The sequence below is a fragment of the Ranitomeya imitator genome, chromosome 5 (genome assembly GCF_032444005.1).
Source record: "Ranitomeya imitator isolate aRanImi1 chromosome 5, aRanImi1.pri, whole genome shotgun sequence".
Taxonomy (NCBI): Eukaryota; Metazoa; Chordata; class Amphibia; order Anura; family Dendrobatidae; genus Ranitomeya; species Ranitomeya imitator.
Genome location: NC_091286.1, coordinates 357,932,014 through 357,952,252, shown reverse-complemented (window position 1 = coordinate 357,952,252; position 20,239 = coordinate 357,932,014). Strand labels below are relative to the sequence as shown.

Genomic DNA, 20,239 nt, shown 5'->3' with positions numbered 1-20,239 from the left:
ATTACTATTTGCACTGCATAAATGGCAGAAACAAATTTGTGTCGCTGATTTAGTCCTACTGTAACACTTCTACTTTGCCACTTGAAATAAACTTGTAATTCTCTACTAGCATAATATTAGGAGCACTGAATTATATCACTTTTCCATAATCTAGCAACATAATATTTGTCAAATCATTGTCAGGCTCATATAAGGCAAAAAAACATTGAAAGCTGTATGTTTAACAGAAAAGAGGCTTAGGAAAGCTAAACTGTATAAATGACATACAACTGCCAAAACTTTACTTAATCCAAATCATCATTGTATGAATATCATAAACTGGAAGAGGCGTCTGACTCCTCACCGTGAGGTGGTGCATGGACTTACCGACTGTTGGGACAATAGTGATCTTGTACCCTCGTATCCTCTCAGCTGGCCTTTGCCATGACATTCGAACAGTACTTTCATTTACTATTTCGAAATTTAGATCTGTAGGAGGCCCAACTGGAAGAAAACATAGATATATCAGTGACTGATGCATACAGCAAATGTCATTGCACCCATTTTATCTTCGTATGAACATTTCTTTGATAATATGGTTATATGCTTTGGAATTCCAGGGTATTCGTGCAAAACCAAAGCAAAGGTGCAATAACATCTGCTACTCCAATGATTTTTCCCAAAACGGATGTAAGCTATAGTATACATAGAAAGCTGACACAGAATAGCATCACATATAGTTGTTTCCAACACCATAAGAGACGTCTGCTGGAAACCGTTCAAGCTGACATCAACGATAATAAAACTTACAATGCACAGCACAAACATTTACATCTTGAGTTGCTTAATCATTCAGGAATGATTAAGGATGATCAAGAATATTAGAAAACACACCAAGGAACATGGAAACTCACAGGGAGTAATGAGAAGTGAACAGATTTTCTGAGACAACCAAAGATGATTTACTACATGCTTGGTGTAGATCATGCCATAATTTGTGTAGTTTATACAACCTCGCTTTCCTGAGCATCACTGATCTAATAATATATACAAGCAATGCATTGATGATACTGATGGACGCTGTTACTCTTTGTTCTGTTTAGACTATTTTGTTTTTTTCTATATGTAAGGGATACTTTCCAAATAGGTTTCTGGCATTTTAATACATAAGGTATTTCCCTAAAATATCCAACTAAAGAGAATTTTTTTATATATTTATCTGTAAAAAAAATCATCACTTACATAATTGTAGTAGCATACAAATGCATTGCATAATTATTGTTTTATGACTCCAACTAGCACCAAATAATGAATCTTGATTCAATAAAGATTTTTTTAATTAAACTAGGGCATTCAAATATTATTGGAATTCTAGAGGGTGCAGAGGTTGCAGTTGCACCCAGACCTTAGAGCAAGAGAGGGCTCAAAAGGTCCTTTTTCCTCTTTCGAGAAGATCATTTCTATTAATGAAATATAAGAGTATGGAGGTGCTGGTATTTGCTTTGAGATCCAAGAACTTCAAGTTATGCCTCTGAGGTCCATGGCATTGCAAAGCCTCCAGGAGCCATTTCTATTGCATGGACAACAGTTGGGAGGCTGTTTATAAAGAATATGGCAAGTTATTGATCTGATATGGGATCCATTAAAAGGAAGGAGTGCTTTACTTGTATAACAGGCAGACAGGCGGTCCATACTAGAAAACAGCATTTTGATATCAAAATGCAAGTATAGACTATCACAAAAGACTGGTTAATGATGGCAAGACGGAATCACAGCATGTGGATGAGCGTTGTATAGAATACTGCGAGCACACAGTGGAGAGGGCATATGTTAACCCACACATAACTGCACACAGAAAAAAAAATCAGATGGCTGATAACAGGTATGATTGGACATTAAAAAATGGAAGGAATTCTCTGCACGTAGATTATTTCATGGCATCATGCGATGTACATGAAATCATGATTTGCTTGAGCTCACCAAAATGAACAAAAGCCTCCATGTACAGATTGCATTACACACAGACTTTTTGTGACTTATTTTATAATGATATTCACTCATTTTGTAAATCAAGGCGCAAAGTGAGTATTAATCAGCAGGTAAGGAAGCATGTCTGCATTCTGAAGTTTTACTATACTGAAAACACCCTATTATTATGGTTCCAGATTATGTATTATCTTGTTTTTTTAATATTTTTATTTGCGCAGAGGGAGTCCAGTGGACCTCACTTCTGTCCTATGATGTACAAATCATAACCAACCTAAGCTGCAGTAAACATTTATGATATGTACTTACTACTATTTGCATTTGTATCTTGGGTGATTTTTTTAGTTTCTTTACTTTAAAAATACTATTTCAGTGTATAAAAATGTGTTACAGGATAGCATTTATACTTAAAGAGAATCTGTCAGAAAGTTTTTGGCATGCAATCTGAGAGCAACACGATGTAGCGGCTGACATCCTGATTGCAGTTATGTGTCATCTACCAGGCTCTGTGTTGTGCTTCAATAAAATCAGTGTTTTATCCGCAGGAGATTATCACTACAGGACTAGGTTCTTGGGCCTCCTAGTCAACTGCTCTGTGTAACTCCACCCCCACCACTGATTGACAGCTTTTTGTCAATATACAGTGTACACAGAAACTGCCAATCGGTGATATGGGTGGGGTTATACCTGGCTCAGCACTCAGCAGAGAAAACTGATGCTCAAAAAGAAGTCCAGTCGTCTTCTGGACATTTTTTTGCCTTTCCATTTAATTCTATTGTAAAGCATGGCGTATCTTCCAAACAGAAACGTTTGGAAAATGGAATCATTTCTTATAACCATTTGTTGTTTTTGGAAACTTGAAGCAGGTATAGGATGCCCAAAGGGATGAAAATATGAATAATAAGTCCATTTACATATAAATGAATAAGAAGATTCTTTGTAGTGGTTTCCGAGTACTTTTTTCAGGATGGAAAACTGAAACCATTATTACACTGATTACTTATACCTGATGACACTAGTGTACTTTGCACATACGTGTCAGTATGACTGAATAATCCTTTTTGAAAATTATTTTGAAAGATTTTGAAAGCTGGATTATACATCAGGATTATACCCCCATTCTCTAAGGATTTTCCAAGTAAGTACGCCAGCCTTGTCAGGCTCAAGAAATCTATTTTAATACCACTGTTTATATTGTGAGAACTGGTGACAGATTAGCTTTTATCTAATTATGGCAAAACTGATCAATTTGGAGCTTCTATCTATAATGGGCGTTATTAAGGATAAATGGGTTTGTATCATAACAGCATCTTTTTAGATGTTGGACTTGGGATCTTGATTAGTTAGTATATAAATATATATTAATATATATTAATGCATTTTATGTGTCATAGACGACAATTTAAGCAATCAATGCCTCAAGCTTTATAATAAAACTACATTTAAATTATATATATAAATATATTTGTGCATAATATTTATATTACATACAATATTTATATATTTAAACTAATATATATAAATTATTTTCTGCTTATAGTTTAAATTTATGTTACATGAAGGATTTTCTGAAGAAGTCAACTATAACTCTGCTGTCATTTTGTTATCTTGGAGTCATGCAAAAGCTTCTACAAGTCAAACAATAAATACGCATGTCAAGCTTGCAATTGAATTTAAGGAATATCATTATAAAATACTATTTCGGTAGCAAAGGCTCAGGACAAATTTAATGCAAAGGCAGACAGAACTGACCTGAGCATGCTTCAAAAAGGTATCAGTACATGGTAAAGAGTTGGCACCAACCTGGACAGCAATTTGACCTGTTGTGCAGATGACTTAGGTGTTACTGCCCGTGAACAGTAGCAGCCAAACTTGGTAATCTTCAAAAGACCGGATTCCAAGAAAAAAAATAATAACTGTGGGGAAAAATCTGTAGCATCTGAAAAATCTGTCAACCTGTACAGCAGCATTTGGATTTTGTGGCAGGTTTGCTTAAATTCTCTCCATATAGAAGTGTTTGTGAATATACCTCCTGATGCAGTCATAATAGATCTCCATCACATAGCATACTTGGCAAAAATTCACAGTTCTTTGCATACTTAAGGATCCTTCTCATAGCAAAGAAAAGAAAATTATGAACTGTCATTACTCCGCTTTGTTTTGACCTTTTTAGGTGACATTTCCAGACATAGAATTCGCCAGCGAGTCTTCTATGTTGATGAATACAGGATTATTTGGGGAAAACAACTGGTTACATTCATACAATATTCGGTAACATTTTGTGTAGCCTTTAATCATTATAGGCACATTAAAACCAGAAAGAATTAATGAATGGCATCCTTATAAAGGTCCTGTCATCACTACTGACTTTTCTGTTTCAGAAAATAACATCTTTTCTTTATTATTCCAACAGGAAACGTAGAAATAACTTCAAGGGGCTGTCTGCTACTCGGTCAACAAATTCTGAAACCCCTAAAATAATAACACCTACAATATACTCACCTCCAGGTCTGGCGACAATCTGCTGTCTCTCACTCCTTTTGGATGTATGTGATCTACCCGAAGAAGGGGAGAGTAGAGCCAGTGCCAACACTGCTGGACCAGAGGTAAGTATAGGTGTTGTTACTTTACTGAGTGGGGGAGTTTAGGGATTGAGAATGAGTTGTCAAGTAGTGGTCAAGGCCTTTAATGACTACCTACATTCAAAGTGAACGAACCTCTCTAGACCCTGGGTTTCGAATCTCCACTGTCGATAGGTGTGACATAGACAATACTGGCTGGAATGTGTCACAGTATATAGGAATACACCCTATTGACAATGGGGTTGCCAACCATTCGTACATTTACAGACAGTAGAGTCCAGCAGAAAAAAGCAACATCCATGATTTTTTTTAAAATCGTGATAAAATTTGTAATGCATATGCATGAATACTGCTGACATGCACAGTACAAACAGAAGAATGACCAGAGCGCACTGCGGACCCTGAAGAGAGTGGGATTCCTTATGTTGATTTAATGGCCCATGTTAACATGGGTCAGGCAGCAGTCAGAACTTCTCAGAAGGAAGGAGAAGTGTCAGATTCACTGATGCTCTGAGGCTGTTCTCAGCATCTATTAGAGGTACTGATGAGGCAAACGGACTGGCTGAAAGCTGGAGATCTGGCTAGTAGTGCTGATGGATGAACAGAAGACCCCCAGGATGGAGCTGCTGGACATGGAAGAATGCACCTGCCAGAGGGACATCATATGTAAGCAATAAAATGTCTACAGATTTACTATTACCTATATGTATTAGCATACTTATGTGCACCTGTTCGTAAAAGTACATATATATGTATCTGTATAAAGTGGTTATACAGTGGGGCAAAAAAGTATTTAGTCAGTCAGCAATAGTGCAAGTTCCACCACTTAAAAAGATGAGAGGCGTCTGTAATTTACATCATAGGTAGACCTCAACTATGGGAGACAAACTGAGAAAAAAAAATCCAGAAAATCACATTGTCTGTTTTTTTATCATTTTTTTTTTTTTGCATATTATGGTGGAAAATAAGTATTTGGTCAGAAACAAACAATCAAGATTTCTGGCTCTCACAGACCTGTAACTTCTTCTTTAAGAGTCTCCTCTTTCCTCCACTCATTACCTGTAGTAATGGCACCTGTTTAAACTTGTTATCAGTGTAAAAAGACACCTGTGCACACCCTCAAACAGTCTGACTCCAAACTCCACTATGGTGAAGACCAAAGAGCTGTCAAAGGACACCAGAAACAAAATTGTAGCCCTGCACCAGGCTGGGAAGACTGAATCTGCAATAGCCAACCAGCTTGCAGTGAAGAAATCAACAGTGGGAGCAATAATTAGAAAATGGAAGACATACAAGACCACTGATAATCTCCCTCGATCTGGGGCTCCACGCAAAATCCCACCCCGTGGGGTCAGAATGATCACAAGAACAGTGAGCAAAAATCCCAGGACCACGCGGGGGGACCTAGTGAATGAACTGCAGAGAGCTGGGACCAATGTAACAAGGCCTACCATATGTAACACACTACGCCACCATGGACTCAGATCCTGCAGTGCCAGACGTGTCCCACTGCTTAAGCCAGTACATGTCCGGGCCCATCTGAAGTTTGCTAGAAAGCATTTGGATGATCCAGAGGAGTTTTGGGAGAATGTCCTATGGTCTGATGAAACCAAACTGGAACTGTTTGGTAGAAACACAACTTGTCGTGTTTTGAGGAAAAAGAATACTGAGTTCCATCCATCAAACACCATACCTACTGTAAAGCATGGTGGTGGAAACATCATGCTTTGGGGCTGTTTCTCTGCAAAGGGGCCAGGACGACAGATCCGGGTACATGAAAGAATGAATGGGGCCATGTATCGTGAGATTTTGAGTGCAAACCTCCTTCCATCAGCAAGGGCATTGAAGATGAAACGTGGCTGGGTCTTTCAACATGACAATGATCCAAAGCACACCGCCAGGGCAACGAAGGAGTGGCTTCGTAAGAAGCATTTCAAGGTCCTGGAGTGGCCTAGCCAGTCTCCAGATCTCAACCCTATAGAAAACCTTTGGAGGGAGTTGAAAGTCCGTGTTGCCAAGCGAAAAGCCAAAAACATCACTGCTCTAGAGGAGATCTGCATGGAGGAATGGGCCAACATACCAACAACAGTGTGTGGCAACCTTGTGAAGACTTATAGAAAACGTTTGACCTCTGTCATTGCCAATAAAGGATATATTACAAAGTATTGAGATAAAATTTTGTTTCTAACCAAATACTTATTTTCCACCATAATATGCAAATAAAATGTTAAAAAAAAACAGACAATGTGATTTTCTGGATTTTTTTTTCTCAGTTTGTCTCCCATAGTTGAGGTCTACCTATCATGTAAATTACAGACGCCTCTCATCTTTTGAAGTGGTGGAACTTGCACTATTGCTGACTGACTAAATACTTTTTTGCCCCACTGTATGTATGGATGTGTACTGTGGTTATCTGTGTGTGTATTTGTGCACAACAGGAATAGACAACAGATGAAAATTATTGGCAATTATCAAGACACACTCAATAAAGGAGTGGTTCTGCAGGTGGGGACCACAGACCACATCTCAGTACCAATGCTTTCTGGCTGATGTTTTGATCATTTTTGAATGTTGGTTGTGCTTTCACACTCATGGTAGCATGACATGGACTCTACAAACCACACAAGTGGCTCAGGTAGTGCAGCTCATCCAGGATGCCAATATCAATGCGAGCTATGGCAAGAAGGTTTGCTTGGTCTATTAGCGTAGTGTCCAGAGGCTGGATGTGCTATCAGGAGACAGGCCAGTACACCAGGAGACATAGAGGGGGCTGTAGGAGGGCAACAACCCAGCAGCAGGACCACTACCTCAGCGTTTGTTAAAGGAGGAACAGGAGGAGCACTGCCAGAGCCCTGCAAAATGATCTCCAGCAGGCCACAAATGTGCATGTATCTGCACAAATGGTTAGAAACCAAATCCATGAGGATGGTCTTGAGTGCCTGACGTCCACAGATGGGGGTTGTGCTCACAGCCCAACACCATGCAGGATGCTTGGCATTTGCCACAGAACACCAGGATTGGCAAATTCGCCACTGGTGCACTGTGCTCTTCACAGATGAAAGCAAGTTCACACTGAGCACATGTGACAGATGTGACAGAGTCTGGAGACGCCATGGAGAGCGATTTACTGCCTGCAACATCCTTCAGCATGACCAGTTTGGCAGTGGGTCAGTAATGGTGTGGGGTGGCATTTCTTTGGAGTGCCGCACAGCCCTCCATGTGCTCGCCAGAGGTAGCCTGACTGCCATTAGGTACCGAGAAGAGATCCTCAGACCCCTTGTGAGACCATATGCAGGTGCAGTAGGCTCTGGGTTCCTTCTGATGCATGACAATGCTAGGCCTCATGTGCCTGAAATGTGTCAGCAGTTCCTGCATCATGAAGACATTGATGCTAACGACTGGCCTGCCCGTCCACCAGCCCCGAATCCAATCAAGCACACCTGGGACATCATGTCTCGCTCCATCCACCAACGCCATGTTGCACAACAGACTGCCCAGGAGTTGACTGATGCTTTATTCCAGGCCTGAGAGGAGATCCCTCAGGATAACATCCACTGCCTCATTAGGAGCATGCCCAGGCATTGTAGGGACATCATACAGGCAAGTGAAGGCCACACACACTACTGAGCATCATTTCCTTGTCTTGAGGCATTTCCTCTAAAGATGGATCAGCCTGTAACTTAATTTTCCACTTTAATTTTGAGCATCATTCCAACTCCAGACCTCCGTGGGATATCAGTTATGATTTGTGTTGATCATTTTTAGGTTTTATTGTTCTTAACACATTCCACTTTGTAATGAATAAAGATTTACAACTGGAATATTTCATTCAGTGATATTTAGGATGTGGGATTGCAGTGTTCCCTTTATTTTTTTGAGCAGTGTACTGTGTATATATATATATATATATATATATATATATATATATATATATATATACAGCATATATATATATATATATAAAGATTGTGGCCCGATTCTAACGCATCGGGTATTCTAGAATATGCATGACCATGATGATTCCAGAATTCGCGGCAGACTGTGCCCGTCGCTGATTGGTCGAGGCAACCTTTATGACATCATCGTCGCCATGGCAACCATTATGACATCTACGTCGATACTGTGCCCATCGCTTATTGGTCAAGGCGAATTCGCGGCAGACTGTGCCCGTCGCTGATTGGTCGAGGCAACCTTTATGACATCATCGTCGCCATGCTGTGCCCGTCGCTGATTGGTCGAGGCCTGGTGGCCTCGACCAATCAGAGACGCAGGATTTCCAGGACAAACAGACAGAAAAACCCTTAGACAATTATATATATAGATATATATTAGTACCTGAGTGTACAGTAGTACATATATTTCTAAAGGTGCATGTATGTATGTGTGTGTATATATATAGACACACACTTACAGACACTGTATATTGCCATTTCTCCTATCCTTTATGCTGGCTATAAAACTCAGTATGTGCTTTTACTAAAATTTGGACAGTCCGTGAATGTTTGTCCAGTTAACCAGCAAAAATCGCATATAAGGTTGGCAACCCTGATTGACAAGGAAAATATGAACAGCCAGTTTTCAATTCAGTGATGCATTTTCATGAAGAATAACTGAGGAACAGAAGAACTCAGATTTGCAAGAAAAGATGCTCTAGAATTATTTCATGGCAATGCAAGTACTTACTAAAACAAACAAGTCAGACGTGATGACAGGTCTTCTTTAACACATGCATTATGCATATGGAAACAAGAGAAAAGCCCTAAAGGTGACGTCAAACATACACTGTATTCAACACCTGCAGATATATAATTTTTTAACACATCTGCTTGTAAAAAGCTGAGGCTGATGAAATGTAAAATGATTACTCAGAGGAAGAAATTTTGCTTTCTGCCATTACAAATGTTAGCCACGGTTGGCACATTATAACGCAAGGTTATCCAACATTATTTTCGATGGGTCTGAAGGTTTAGCTCTTCTTCCCAGTGTATACATAATAATTGGAATCCTGTAGACACCAAATGCTAAAATTAAAGAGTTACTCTTCACAGATGGCTATTGTTGGATAGTGCTTGTAAAAATAATCTCTTTTATAGTTTTCAGTATATTAAAATTTGCAGCAGTACTTTAGATATTACCACTTTCCTTTTCTTTTGTTGACAGACCGTTACCTAAGAGACCGACCACCGCTGTATAGCTTGAAAGAACTGCATTGAAACTGGCCAGGATTAGGAGGGAACCACACAGTCCAGAGATCCTGACTATCTTCAAACAGTGCTTATGAGCTCAATAGTAAAGAGCTTGCAAAGACTGCGGATTTTCTGCTGTCTAGCCGCGGTGGTCGGTCTCCTAGGTAACAAGTAATAATAATAATAATCTTTATTTATATAGCGCCTACATATTCCGCAGTGCGGAAAGTAGTAAACAAAGGGAAAAAAAAGTATTAATATATCTCAAGAATGTGTGACAATTTTAATAAGCAGAAAATTGCAATATTGCTTGTATTTACAAGCACTATCCAACAATGAACATGGAAACAACCCTTTGATCAAACATTTGTCATATCCATGGAAATGTAATGAATATTTTTTTTTTTAAAGTGAAGACATCAAGCAAACACTAGTCACTATCTTGTCAATAGAAATAGGAAACAATATGCTATAGCAGAGGTGATTCTGTGATATTAGGCCTCTATAATTACCTCTTCCTGTGCAATTACACTGCAGAGCAATGATGTCTGGCTAAGTAAATATAGCAAATGGAATGGAGAATAATAAACTTTCTGGGAAATATCTTGGCTTGTCCACTTTTCTAAATAAACGTTCCTGTCTCAGATCTGGTGGCGCAGTAAATAAAAGCTTCCAACTGAATTCAATTGTGTGTTTGATCCTTGTAACTAAGGTACAAATTAATTATTGAAGAATGTAAGTCTGCTCGAACCTTCAACGTAGAGTTAGAGTCACTGACCGCTTCTGCCGGCAATTCAGCAGCTGCCGCTCAGATCACATTGACAGTGCAGCTTCTTTTCGCTCTGCTCTATTGACAGGGCTTGACTGCTGAAGTCACACTGATTGACAGATGGCTCCCCGCTGCCTTACTGCAGGAAACCAGCGGTCAATCAGCATGATGTCGGCAGTCACGCCCCATCGACAAAGCAGTCCAGAAGAAGAAGAGCTGCTCTGTTGACAGGGAGCAGCTGAATTGCTGGCAGGAGCAGTCAGGGTCCACTCTATGCCTGCACTGGGTACAACAGGCAAGTTATTGCCTGTGTTAGCAACTACCTCTTTGTTATTTTTTAGTCCTGAGGTGGCTTGGACAATCCTGAGCTGCAAAAAGGAATGAGGCTGAATAAAAACCCCATCCAAAAATGTTGTTCCAAGGGAAGAGCTTAATTGAAACCTGTCACTTTGCACTCGTAGTCTGATCTGTAGACAGGATGGTATAGAGAAAGAAGCCGAGCAGAATAATGTGGAGATTTATTAGAAACAGTTCAGTATCCTTTTATTTTATTCACTGAAATCCCAGATTATTATATGCATATGAGTCCGGTGGGCAGTCCTACTCAGTGATTGACATTCTTCTCGTTATGACTGCATGGAGGGATAGCTGTCAATCACAGAGTAGGACCGCCCACTGGACCCATACATATAAATGCCAGGGATTTCAATGAATAAAAGGAGATTTTCTGAAACTCCTCCCACAACAATGTATATAAATCTGATCAGCTTCTCCTGCTGTATAACATTTTGGCAGCAAATCAGATACTATTTTAAACATGACAAGTTCCTCTTAAACGTGATGCGTTTTGAGTGCTGAATGTGGGTACAACATTACATTATCAGAAATTGACTGTGTTTAAGGTATGGAATAATGGAAAGATGAAATATATAAGTGTGATGGCCTGATACAAGGAGTCATAGTGGGGACGATTCTATTGCATAATATTACCATACTTTACAGCATAATCCATTAACTTGTTATAGCAGTATACACCGATAAAACATGTAAAATGCAGAACAATATATCTATCATGTACAGGGTCATTACTTGCAATTCATGTACCCACAGAATCATGTAATATTGTAATTGCACTCTTAATAAATATGCTAATCCCTACATGCCTTTTAAGTAGAATGTAACAAGATTTGCCTGAAGAGGCTTTCAATTATTTATTTGGCAACCACTCTCTGAAGAAAAATTATTAGTAGATTCTAATTAGTTGTTAATCCAGTACTCATATTTAGCAATATTCATTACACGCTTTAGGGAAAAATGCAATGACACACCCGATTAGTTAAAATTAAAAGGAGTCGTTAGTGAATTTTTAAAACTAAAGGCAGTAAATTGTATAATATTAAGATTAATCGCCTATTCCAGCATTGCTTCTCTGGTGGTCCAAACCGGTCCTGTAGCAATGACGTCACATTCCTCAATCACATGATGCTTGCATGTATGGCATGTGACTTCTGCGCTCAGTGTTTGGCTGCAGGGATCATGTGATTGATAGAAGTGATGTCATTGCTACAGGATCGGGGGAATGACGACAACAGAACCGCTGAGGTTTCAACAGTTCGATATCTGTTATTTTAGTACATTATGCCATGCAAATCTGCAACAACACATTTTGGGGTAGTTAGGACTGAAAATAATGTTCCATTTTTAGCTTTTGTATAGAGAGAAAGACCTCTAAATCCAATATGCAGGCAATCCATATAGATCCTGATAATGAAGCCTGCCTTACAGACATCCTATGTTAATATAGTCTAATGCAGCATTCCAGGAATATTCTTCATATAAACACATGCTCCATGTTGTGTTAATGTATTATCAGCTGCATACCATGTCCAAGAAACCACACAGCTCAGCAGCATCCCTGTTAAGAAATTCACTGCCAAAAATGGTTGTAACTCGTTCCTCTAGTTTAGAAACAGATAAAGGGTTAGAAATAAAATATACTGCATTTTGGCTATTTTGTGTGTGACAGCTGTTTGGTTTGGCTGCAAGGCTGGATAAGAAGGCAACAACTGAAAAACATGTAGATAAATTAGCACTACTGTGTTTATGACCGTAAATTGTTAATAGGGTGCTACTGAAGTGATTTGCTGTGTATTTAATTCTAATAATCTACCAAAGAAGCCAAGATTATTAGTTATTAAAGTAATACATAAGGGGTGGGGGTGCGCGGATGTACTCAGTTATTGTGGTGCGGAGGTAACACGTTGGCTATAATGCCAAAAGGCATTATTATATCAATGCCACATGGTAGGTGGGAACCCTATTACAGGTTTTCAATAGGGTTCCAGGACCATCAAAGTATGTCTCTGCCATAAATGCTGGGTGCCATGGGATTGTCACCAAACCACTATGCCTTGGTCTGGACATTTAGATTTAAAACTAGGGAAGCAAACTGAATATTTGACCCATGTGGATACAAAAATAAAAAAAAATAAAAAAAAGATACCACTATACCAATAATAAATGCTGACGAGTTTAAAGAAAAACGTTTTGGAGCCAACGAGACAACTGTAGACCATTTAGTGTTTAGTGACAACAAGGTATGTCAGTTCCATATTTATATCCATATTTTGGATTGCCTGAAGAAAGATGGAAAACTTTTTCACTCTATCAAATATGGTCCTGTTCTCATTATGTTTTTGCCCTATATTTACCGTGTAGGCTCAGAAAGCTCCCAATGTTCATGCTAAAGGTGTTCATAGAGCTTTATTGCTAGAAGACTGTCTTTTTTGGCCTCTGTCTGGTTAATGTAAAGCAAAAAAATAAGGTATGCCTATTCCATCCTGGAGAGTCCAGTAAAAAGTATAGGTTAAACTTACACCTTTTGAATAGAGAAGTCCATTGATGATGGATGCCAATATATGGCACCGGAGAGGCAGAATCCGCACCAGAAATTCCTAAGCCTAATCCGCAATGTGTGCACATACAGTCATGGCCAAAAGTATTGACACCCCTGCAATTCTGTCAGATAATACTCAGTTTCTTCCTGAAAATGATTGCAATCACAAATTATTTGGTATTATTATCTTCATTTAATTTGTCTTAAATGAAAAAACACAAAAGAGAATGAAGCAAAAAGCAAAACATTGATCATTTCACACAAAACTCCAAAAATGGGCCAGACAAAAGTATTGGCACCCTCAGCCTAATACTTGGTTGCACAACCTTTAGCCAAAATAACTGCGACCGACCACTTCCGGTAACCATCAATGAGTTTCTTACAATGCTCTGCTGGAATTTTAGACCATTCTTCTTTGGCAAACTGCTCCAGGTCCCTGATATTTGAAGGATGCCTTCTCCAAACTGCCATTTTTAGATCCCTCCACAGGTGTTCTATGGGATTCAGGTCTGTGACTCATTTCTGGCCACCTTAGAAGTCTCCAGTGCTTTCTCTCAAACCATTTTCTAGTGCTTTGTGAAGTGTGTTTTGGGTCATTGTCCTGCTGGAAGACCCATGACCTCTGAGGGAGACTCAGCTTTCTCACACTGGGCCCTACATTATGCTGCAAAATTTGTTGGTAGTCTTCAGACTTCATAATGCCATGCACACAGTCAAGCAGTCCAGTGCCAGAGGCAGCAAAGCAACCCCAAAACATCAGGGAACCTCCGCCATGTTTGACTGTAGGGACTGTGTTCTTTTCTTTGAATGCCTCTTTTTTCTTCTGTAAACTCTATGTTTATGCCTTTGCCCAAAAAGCTCTACTTTTGTCTCATCTGACCAGAGAACATTCTTCCAAACATTTTAGGCTTTTTCAGGTAAGTTTTTTACAAACTCCAGCCTGGCTTTTTTATGTCTTGGGGTAAGAAGTGGGGTCTTCCTGGGTCTCCTACCATACAGTCCCTTTTCATTCAGACGCAAATGGATAGTACGGGTTGACACTGTTGTACCCTCGGACTGCAGGGCAGCTTGAACTTGTTTGGATGTTAGTCTAGGTTCTTTATCCAACATCCGCACAATCTTGCATTGAAATCTCTTGTCAATTTTTCTTTTCCATCCACATCTAGGGAGGTTAGCCACAGTGCCATGTGCTTTAAACTTCTTAATGACACTGCACACGGTAGACACAGGAACATTCAGGTCTTTGGAGATAGACTTGTAGCCTTGAGATTGCTCTTGCTTCCTCACAATTTGGTTTCTCAAGTCCTCAGACAGTTCTTTGGTCTTCTTTTTTTTCTCCATGCTCAATGTGGTACACACAAGGACACAGGACAGAGGTTGAGTCAACTTTAATCCATGTCAACTGGCTGCAAGTGTGATTTAGTTATTGCCAACACCTGTTAGGTGCCACAGGTAAGTTACAGGTGCTGTTAATTACACAAATTAGGGAAGCATCACATGATTTTTCGAATGGTGCCAATAATTTTGTCCACCCCCTTTTTTATGTTTGGTGTGGAATTATATCCAATTTGGCTTTAGGACAATTCTTTTTGTGTTTTTTCATTAAAGACAAATTAAATGAAGATAATAATACCAAAGAATTTGTGATTGCAATCATTTCAGGAAGAAACTGAGTATTATCTGACAGAATTGCAGGGGTGTTAATACTTTTGGCCATGACTGTAGCCATAGGGACGTCTAGCAGAGACATTCATCATCCATATACCAAGCTTTAATGGCATCTAATTAACATATATATTGATGGAACAGATCCCATACAAATATAAGGTTGATGATTGCTGCTGTTAGCCATCCATCACAGCCTCCGTTCAATGTAAATATCATGATATGTTCTTAGCCTATACATTAAATAATGTCAAGGAATGTGATGCGAACAGGATGCAAATATATGGACTAAAAGATTTACTGTTGTGCCCCCTTGCAGCCCCAATGAAAAGTAAAATGTACAATAAAGAAATGATGTTTCCATGTGTAACAAACATTTATCTCAGTCAGTATCTATAACATCTGCTGAACTGCAGATAAGCAGCCAAAATCTTCTGTAGATGCTCCCGTTAAAAAACAAATTAAAGCTTTTATTATGGAACTTCAAAAATGTTAATTTCTTCTGGTCTCTACAGTATTGTCTGGGGCTTTGTAGGCCAAAGAACAAAACATGGAGGCTGGCTGTATGTAATCAATACTTGGTAGAAAAAGTTGTAATGATGTCCTATTAAAGGGCAGATAAGTCACATGTGCTTTCTATGGAACTGCACTTTGACCTTGTAGGCAAGGGGACATGTTACTATTTAAGCCTTTTAATGAAACCTATTGATTAATTGGTTGACTATTATGTGTTGATTTCCTAAACCAGAATCCCTTGTTTCCTTTCACATAGCCAATTAAAACATCACATTTCAGCTGGCTGCAGCTACCACTAGAGGGCACTGAATGCATACACAGCCATGCAGTTAGTTTTGAATTAAAGGGAACCTGTCACCCCCAAAATCGATGGTGAGGTAACCCCACCGGCATCAGGAGCTTATCTGCAGCATTCTTTAATGCTGTAGATAAGCCCCCGATGTATCCTGAAAGATGAGAAAAAAAGGTTATATTCTACTCACCTGGGCAGGCGGTCTGATCCGATGGGCGTCGCGGTCTGGACTGGAGCCTCCCATCTTAATCAGATGACGTCCTCTTCTGGTCTTCATGCTGCGGCTCCGGTGCAGGCGTACTTTGTCTGCAGAAAGTCATCTGATGACGATAGGATGCGCCGGACCGGACCGAGACACCCATCGGACGGGAACGCCCCTAGGTGACTATAATCTTAAGCTCTTTTTCTCATCTTTCTGGATACAGCGGGGTCTTATCTACAGCATTCCAGAATGTTGTAGATAAGCCCCTGATGCTGGTGGGCTTAGCTCACCCTCGATTTTGGGGGTGACAGGTTCCCTTTAAAGGGAGCTTTATAGATTCATATGCAGGGAGTTCCCACAAGTGGCGATTTCATGCAACCAAGATGTCATAATTTCAAGGGGTTTTCTCACAATAGTTATGGAATGGATGATCTTTATTATTTTTTTTGCAGTTCCCTGTTATAATCTTTAAGGTGGCCTATAGCTCTGCTATTTAACTGACTACATCTTGCAATATTTAGCTAGGAAGAACATCACTTAGTAAAACTGGATATATATGACTTCTAAATGTTTTATGAACATCTTCTAGTAGTTGACAGTTTTAGCATACCTACTGTTACAATGCCATACCGCCCATGGTGCCTGAACCGTGGCATTGGTAATGTACCTTAGCACAATTATAGATAGCCTAATACACACTATACACAGGGAGCAACAAGGTTTTATCAACATTTTAAAATAAAATATAAATAAATAATAATTATTTACAACATGTACAAACATTGTAGAAAATTTTATTATATGCAGATATTCCATACTGCACAAGTGCCAAGCAGGAGGGGTGTGCCAGTGCCAGGAGGCTTGTAATATTGTAGCTTCATGCTTACACAAGCTTCTTCCAAATCCGTATGCCTTGAAGAGTGGAGATGGCAGATGCCAAGTCTATTCCTATTGATCTACAGTAGGTTTGTCCTTGACTTTGTTTTTGGGAAGAAAAATGTTTTATTTACACAACACAAAAATGGACAAAGAGAAAAGACAAACAAAAGAGAAAAGAAGAAGTTGAAGAAGAGAAGTAGAGAAAAAAATGACAGCCCTATTACTTATTAATTAAATAGTTAGATAATAAATCAATGTATTACCTTCTGCCTCTATAGAAGATAAGAGCAGGACAGCACATAGTGCGGTCACTGCAAAGTGAAGCCGAATTTTCATTCCTTTCAATTTTCTGGCTTACACCAACATGAATAGATCTGAAATAACAAAATTAATAACATTTTTAACAGCACATTAGAAAATTTGTCTTCTACATTTGTATTACCAGTTCATGTTTTGTTTTGATTTCCAGTATAGATAGATAGATAGATAGATAGATAGATAGATAGATAGATAGATAGATATTAGATATGGGATAGATAGATAGATAGATAGATAGATAGATAGATAGATAGATAGATAGATAGATAGATAGATATTAGATATGGGATAGATAGATGATAGATAGATAGATAGATAGATAGATAGATAGATAGATAGATAGATAGATAGATAGATAGATATGGGATAGATAGATAGATAGATAGATAGATGGATAGATAGATAGATAGATAGATAGATAGATAGATAGATAGATATTAGATATGGGATATATAGATGATAGATAGATAGATAGATAGATAGATAGATAGATAGATAGATAGATAGATAGATAGATATGGGATAGATAGATAGATAGATAGATAGATAGATAGATAGATATTAGATATGGGATAGATAGATGATAGATAGATAGATAGATAGATAGATAGATAGATAGATAGATATGGGATAGATAGATAGATAGATAGATAGATAGATAGATAGATAGATAGATAGATAGATAGATAGATAGATCTGTGGGAATAAAGTCCAATGTTTTGACTGATTTCCATTGGAGTGCTCCTTCCAAACTATTTTTTTAGATAGAAAGAAAATGAAAGAAAAAGAAGAAACACTAATCCCAAGTGACAGTTTGTACACACCTATTAGTTGTTATCAAACAATTCTGAAGATACTGTATATATCCAAGAAAAATAGGCAGCAGTCTGATATTTCGATTGTAAAAATACGCAGATTTATTAGCTCGTATGCAAAATAAACTGCAACGGTTCAACTCTCAAATAGCTGAGCCAAAGGCCTGACAAAGCTTGAAAAGAAACAATACATGGGTCGTCTGCGCTGCTTATAGGGATCCAAAATAATGGTCCAGGATACAAAGTAGTCTTGATGCGGTTTTATTATTAACACGTTTCAAAGTCTTCAGACTTCTTCATCAGGATATAGCCACAGGTAGGTATACCCTTAGGTATGAGGTTTGTCCTGATGAAGAAGTCTGAAGACTACGAAACGCATTGATAATAAAATCGCATCAAGTCTACTTTGTATCCCGGACCATTCATTTGGATCTCAATCAGCAGTGCAGACGACCCACCTATTATTATTATTATTGCTTCTCTTCTGGCATGTTAGCCTGTGGCACGCAGCAGCTGAGAAATATATGTTTGATCCTTGTTGTGTGATACACAACTTTATAAAGTGCGCAATTCCCTGCACCTTTATCTTCGGATCAGACCATGTTGTGCTTTTGGCTCCTCAGCTGTCAACTAAAATCTTGACAAAGGTTCAGCTATGTAAAAGATGAAACTTTGCTGTTGTTCTGCATAGATAGATAGATAGATAGATACGGGATAGATAGATAGATAGATAGATAGATAGATAGATAATAGACCTTGGACAATTTTGGTAAGATGAAATGTCTACAGATGTATATTTGGTAGCAAAATCTTACAAAATTGTCCAAATTTGCAAAAGTAAGAGTACATAAATGATTTTGGGATTTATTCATAGGTCCATACTTGGTGCAATAACCTTTTTTCTGCTCACAGTTAGCATTAGGGGTTTTCGGTCTGTCTTCCTTTACAATAGACTGAAATAAACTGCATTGTTTCTCTTTTTGAATCTAAGCTAAATAACACAACTAGAATATATTTCATTTGTGAGAATCCTGCACATAATATTGTGTCACATAAAGTATCGTTCCCACAAAACTTCTGATCCTGGGAACGTTTGGGCATCTGCAACTTATTTGTGATGTCACATAACACTTTGCATGTTAGTTACAATAAGACGTCATTTGAAAGGATTTACTGTAGTATGGCAATGCCAGGGTTGATGTATTTGATATGCCGATGTACACAAACTCTGAAAATGACCACACAGAGCTCCTATGGATCAGCACTAAGGACCTGTAAGCACTGAATAGGATGACTGAAGTATTATAACCTCCCATAGAATCAATGTTTCCAGAAGAGAATGCTTCCTTAGAGCATGGCATAACTTTGTTTCTCTAAGCTTCTATATCAATCTATAATGTTCATTGCCCACAAATGATCAGTTAGAGATCTGGTGCCTTTGAAATTTGCATAGCTTTGCCACTACAATGAAATGTTTATGACTGGTGAAGGTACACAAATAAATGAAATGCAATATGAGACGTTTTGGGGGGAAAACATTGCTTTCATTTGGGGTTTGCTACTATCTGTGCAAAGGCACTATACAGTACCTAAACAACTTTATGAGGCTGTAATACACCGGTATTTGGCTGGTTTCATCAGATGCCACATTACATAAGTGCATAAGTGCCAAATGCAGAAAGTAGAGATGGGTTGTCTGTGCTTTTGGTAAGGATCCAAATGAATATAGCACAAGACACAATGTATTAATGTGGTTTATTTCCAACGCGTTTCAAAGTCATCCAACTTCTTCATCAGGAAAAAACACCAAGGTTTTTCCTGATGAAGAAGTCAGATGATTTTGAGACGCGTTGGAAATAAACCACATGTGTCTCGCGCTTTCTTTGCTTGGATCCTTACCAACAGTCCAGACAACCCATCTCTACTTTCTCGATTTGGCACTATATCGGTGATCCAACCCATGGGGTGTCTCTTTGTGCTTTATGTGTTGCGTCTCTCAAAACTGAACCAGGTGAGCATAACCAGTTTTACTTACCGTATACTACTGTCCATCAGATAAAACCCTTTTGCGCTTTTCTGCTTCCTAGCTTCATCTCCATATTACAGAAGTGACAACATTACTTGGCACAATGTCTTTGTAACATGGTGTCAAAC

The 20,239-nt window shown here is 38.7% G+C and overlaps 1 protein-coding gene across 3 annotated transcripts in view; it reads right to left on the bottom strand.

The window, feature by feature from the left end:
- The window catches only part of COL12A1 (collagen type XII alpha 1 chain), a 201,178-nt gene that overhangs the window by 177,074 nt on the left and 3,865 nt on the right, over positions 1–20,239 (bottom strand). For 2 of the 3 annotated variants that reach the window (XM_069726544.1, XM_069726543.1), the window contains exons 2-3: positions 17,216–17,326; positions 367–483 (exon numbers count right to left, since the gene is read on the bottom strand). In XM_069726544.1, coding sequence (XP_069582645.1) covers positions 367–483; positions 17,216–17,288 — 190 coding nt within the window. In that variant the 5' untranslated portion in view covers positions 17,289–17,326. The remainder of the gene's footprint in view (positions 1–366; positions 484–17,215; positions 17,327–20,239) is intronic. The other variant, XM_069726545.1, reaches the window with a different exon arrangement.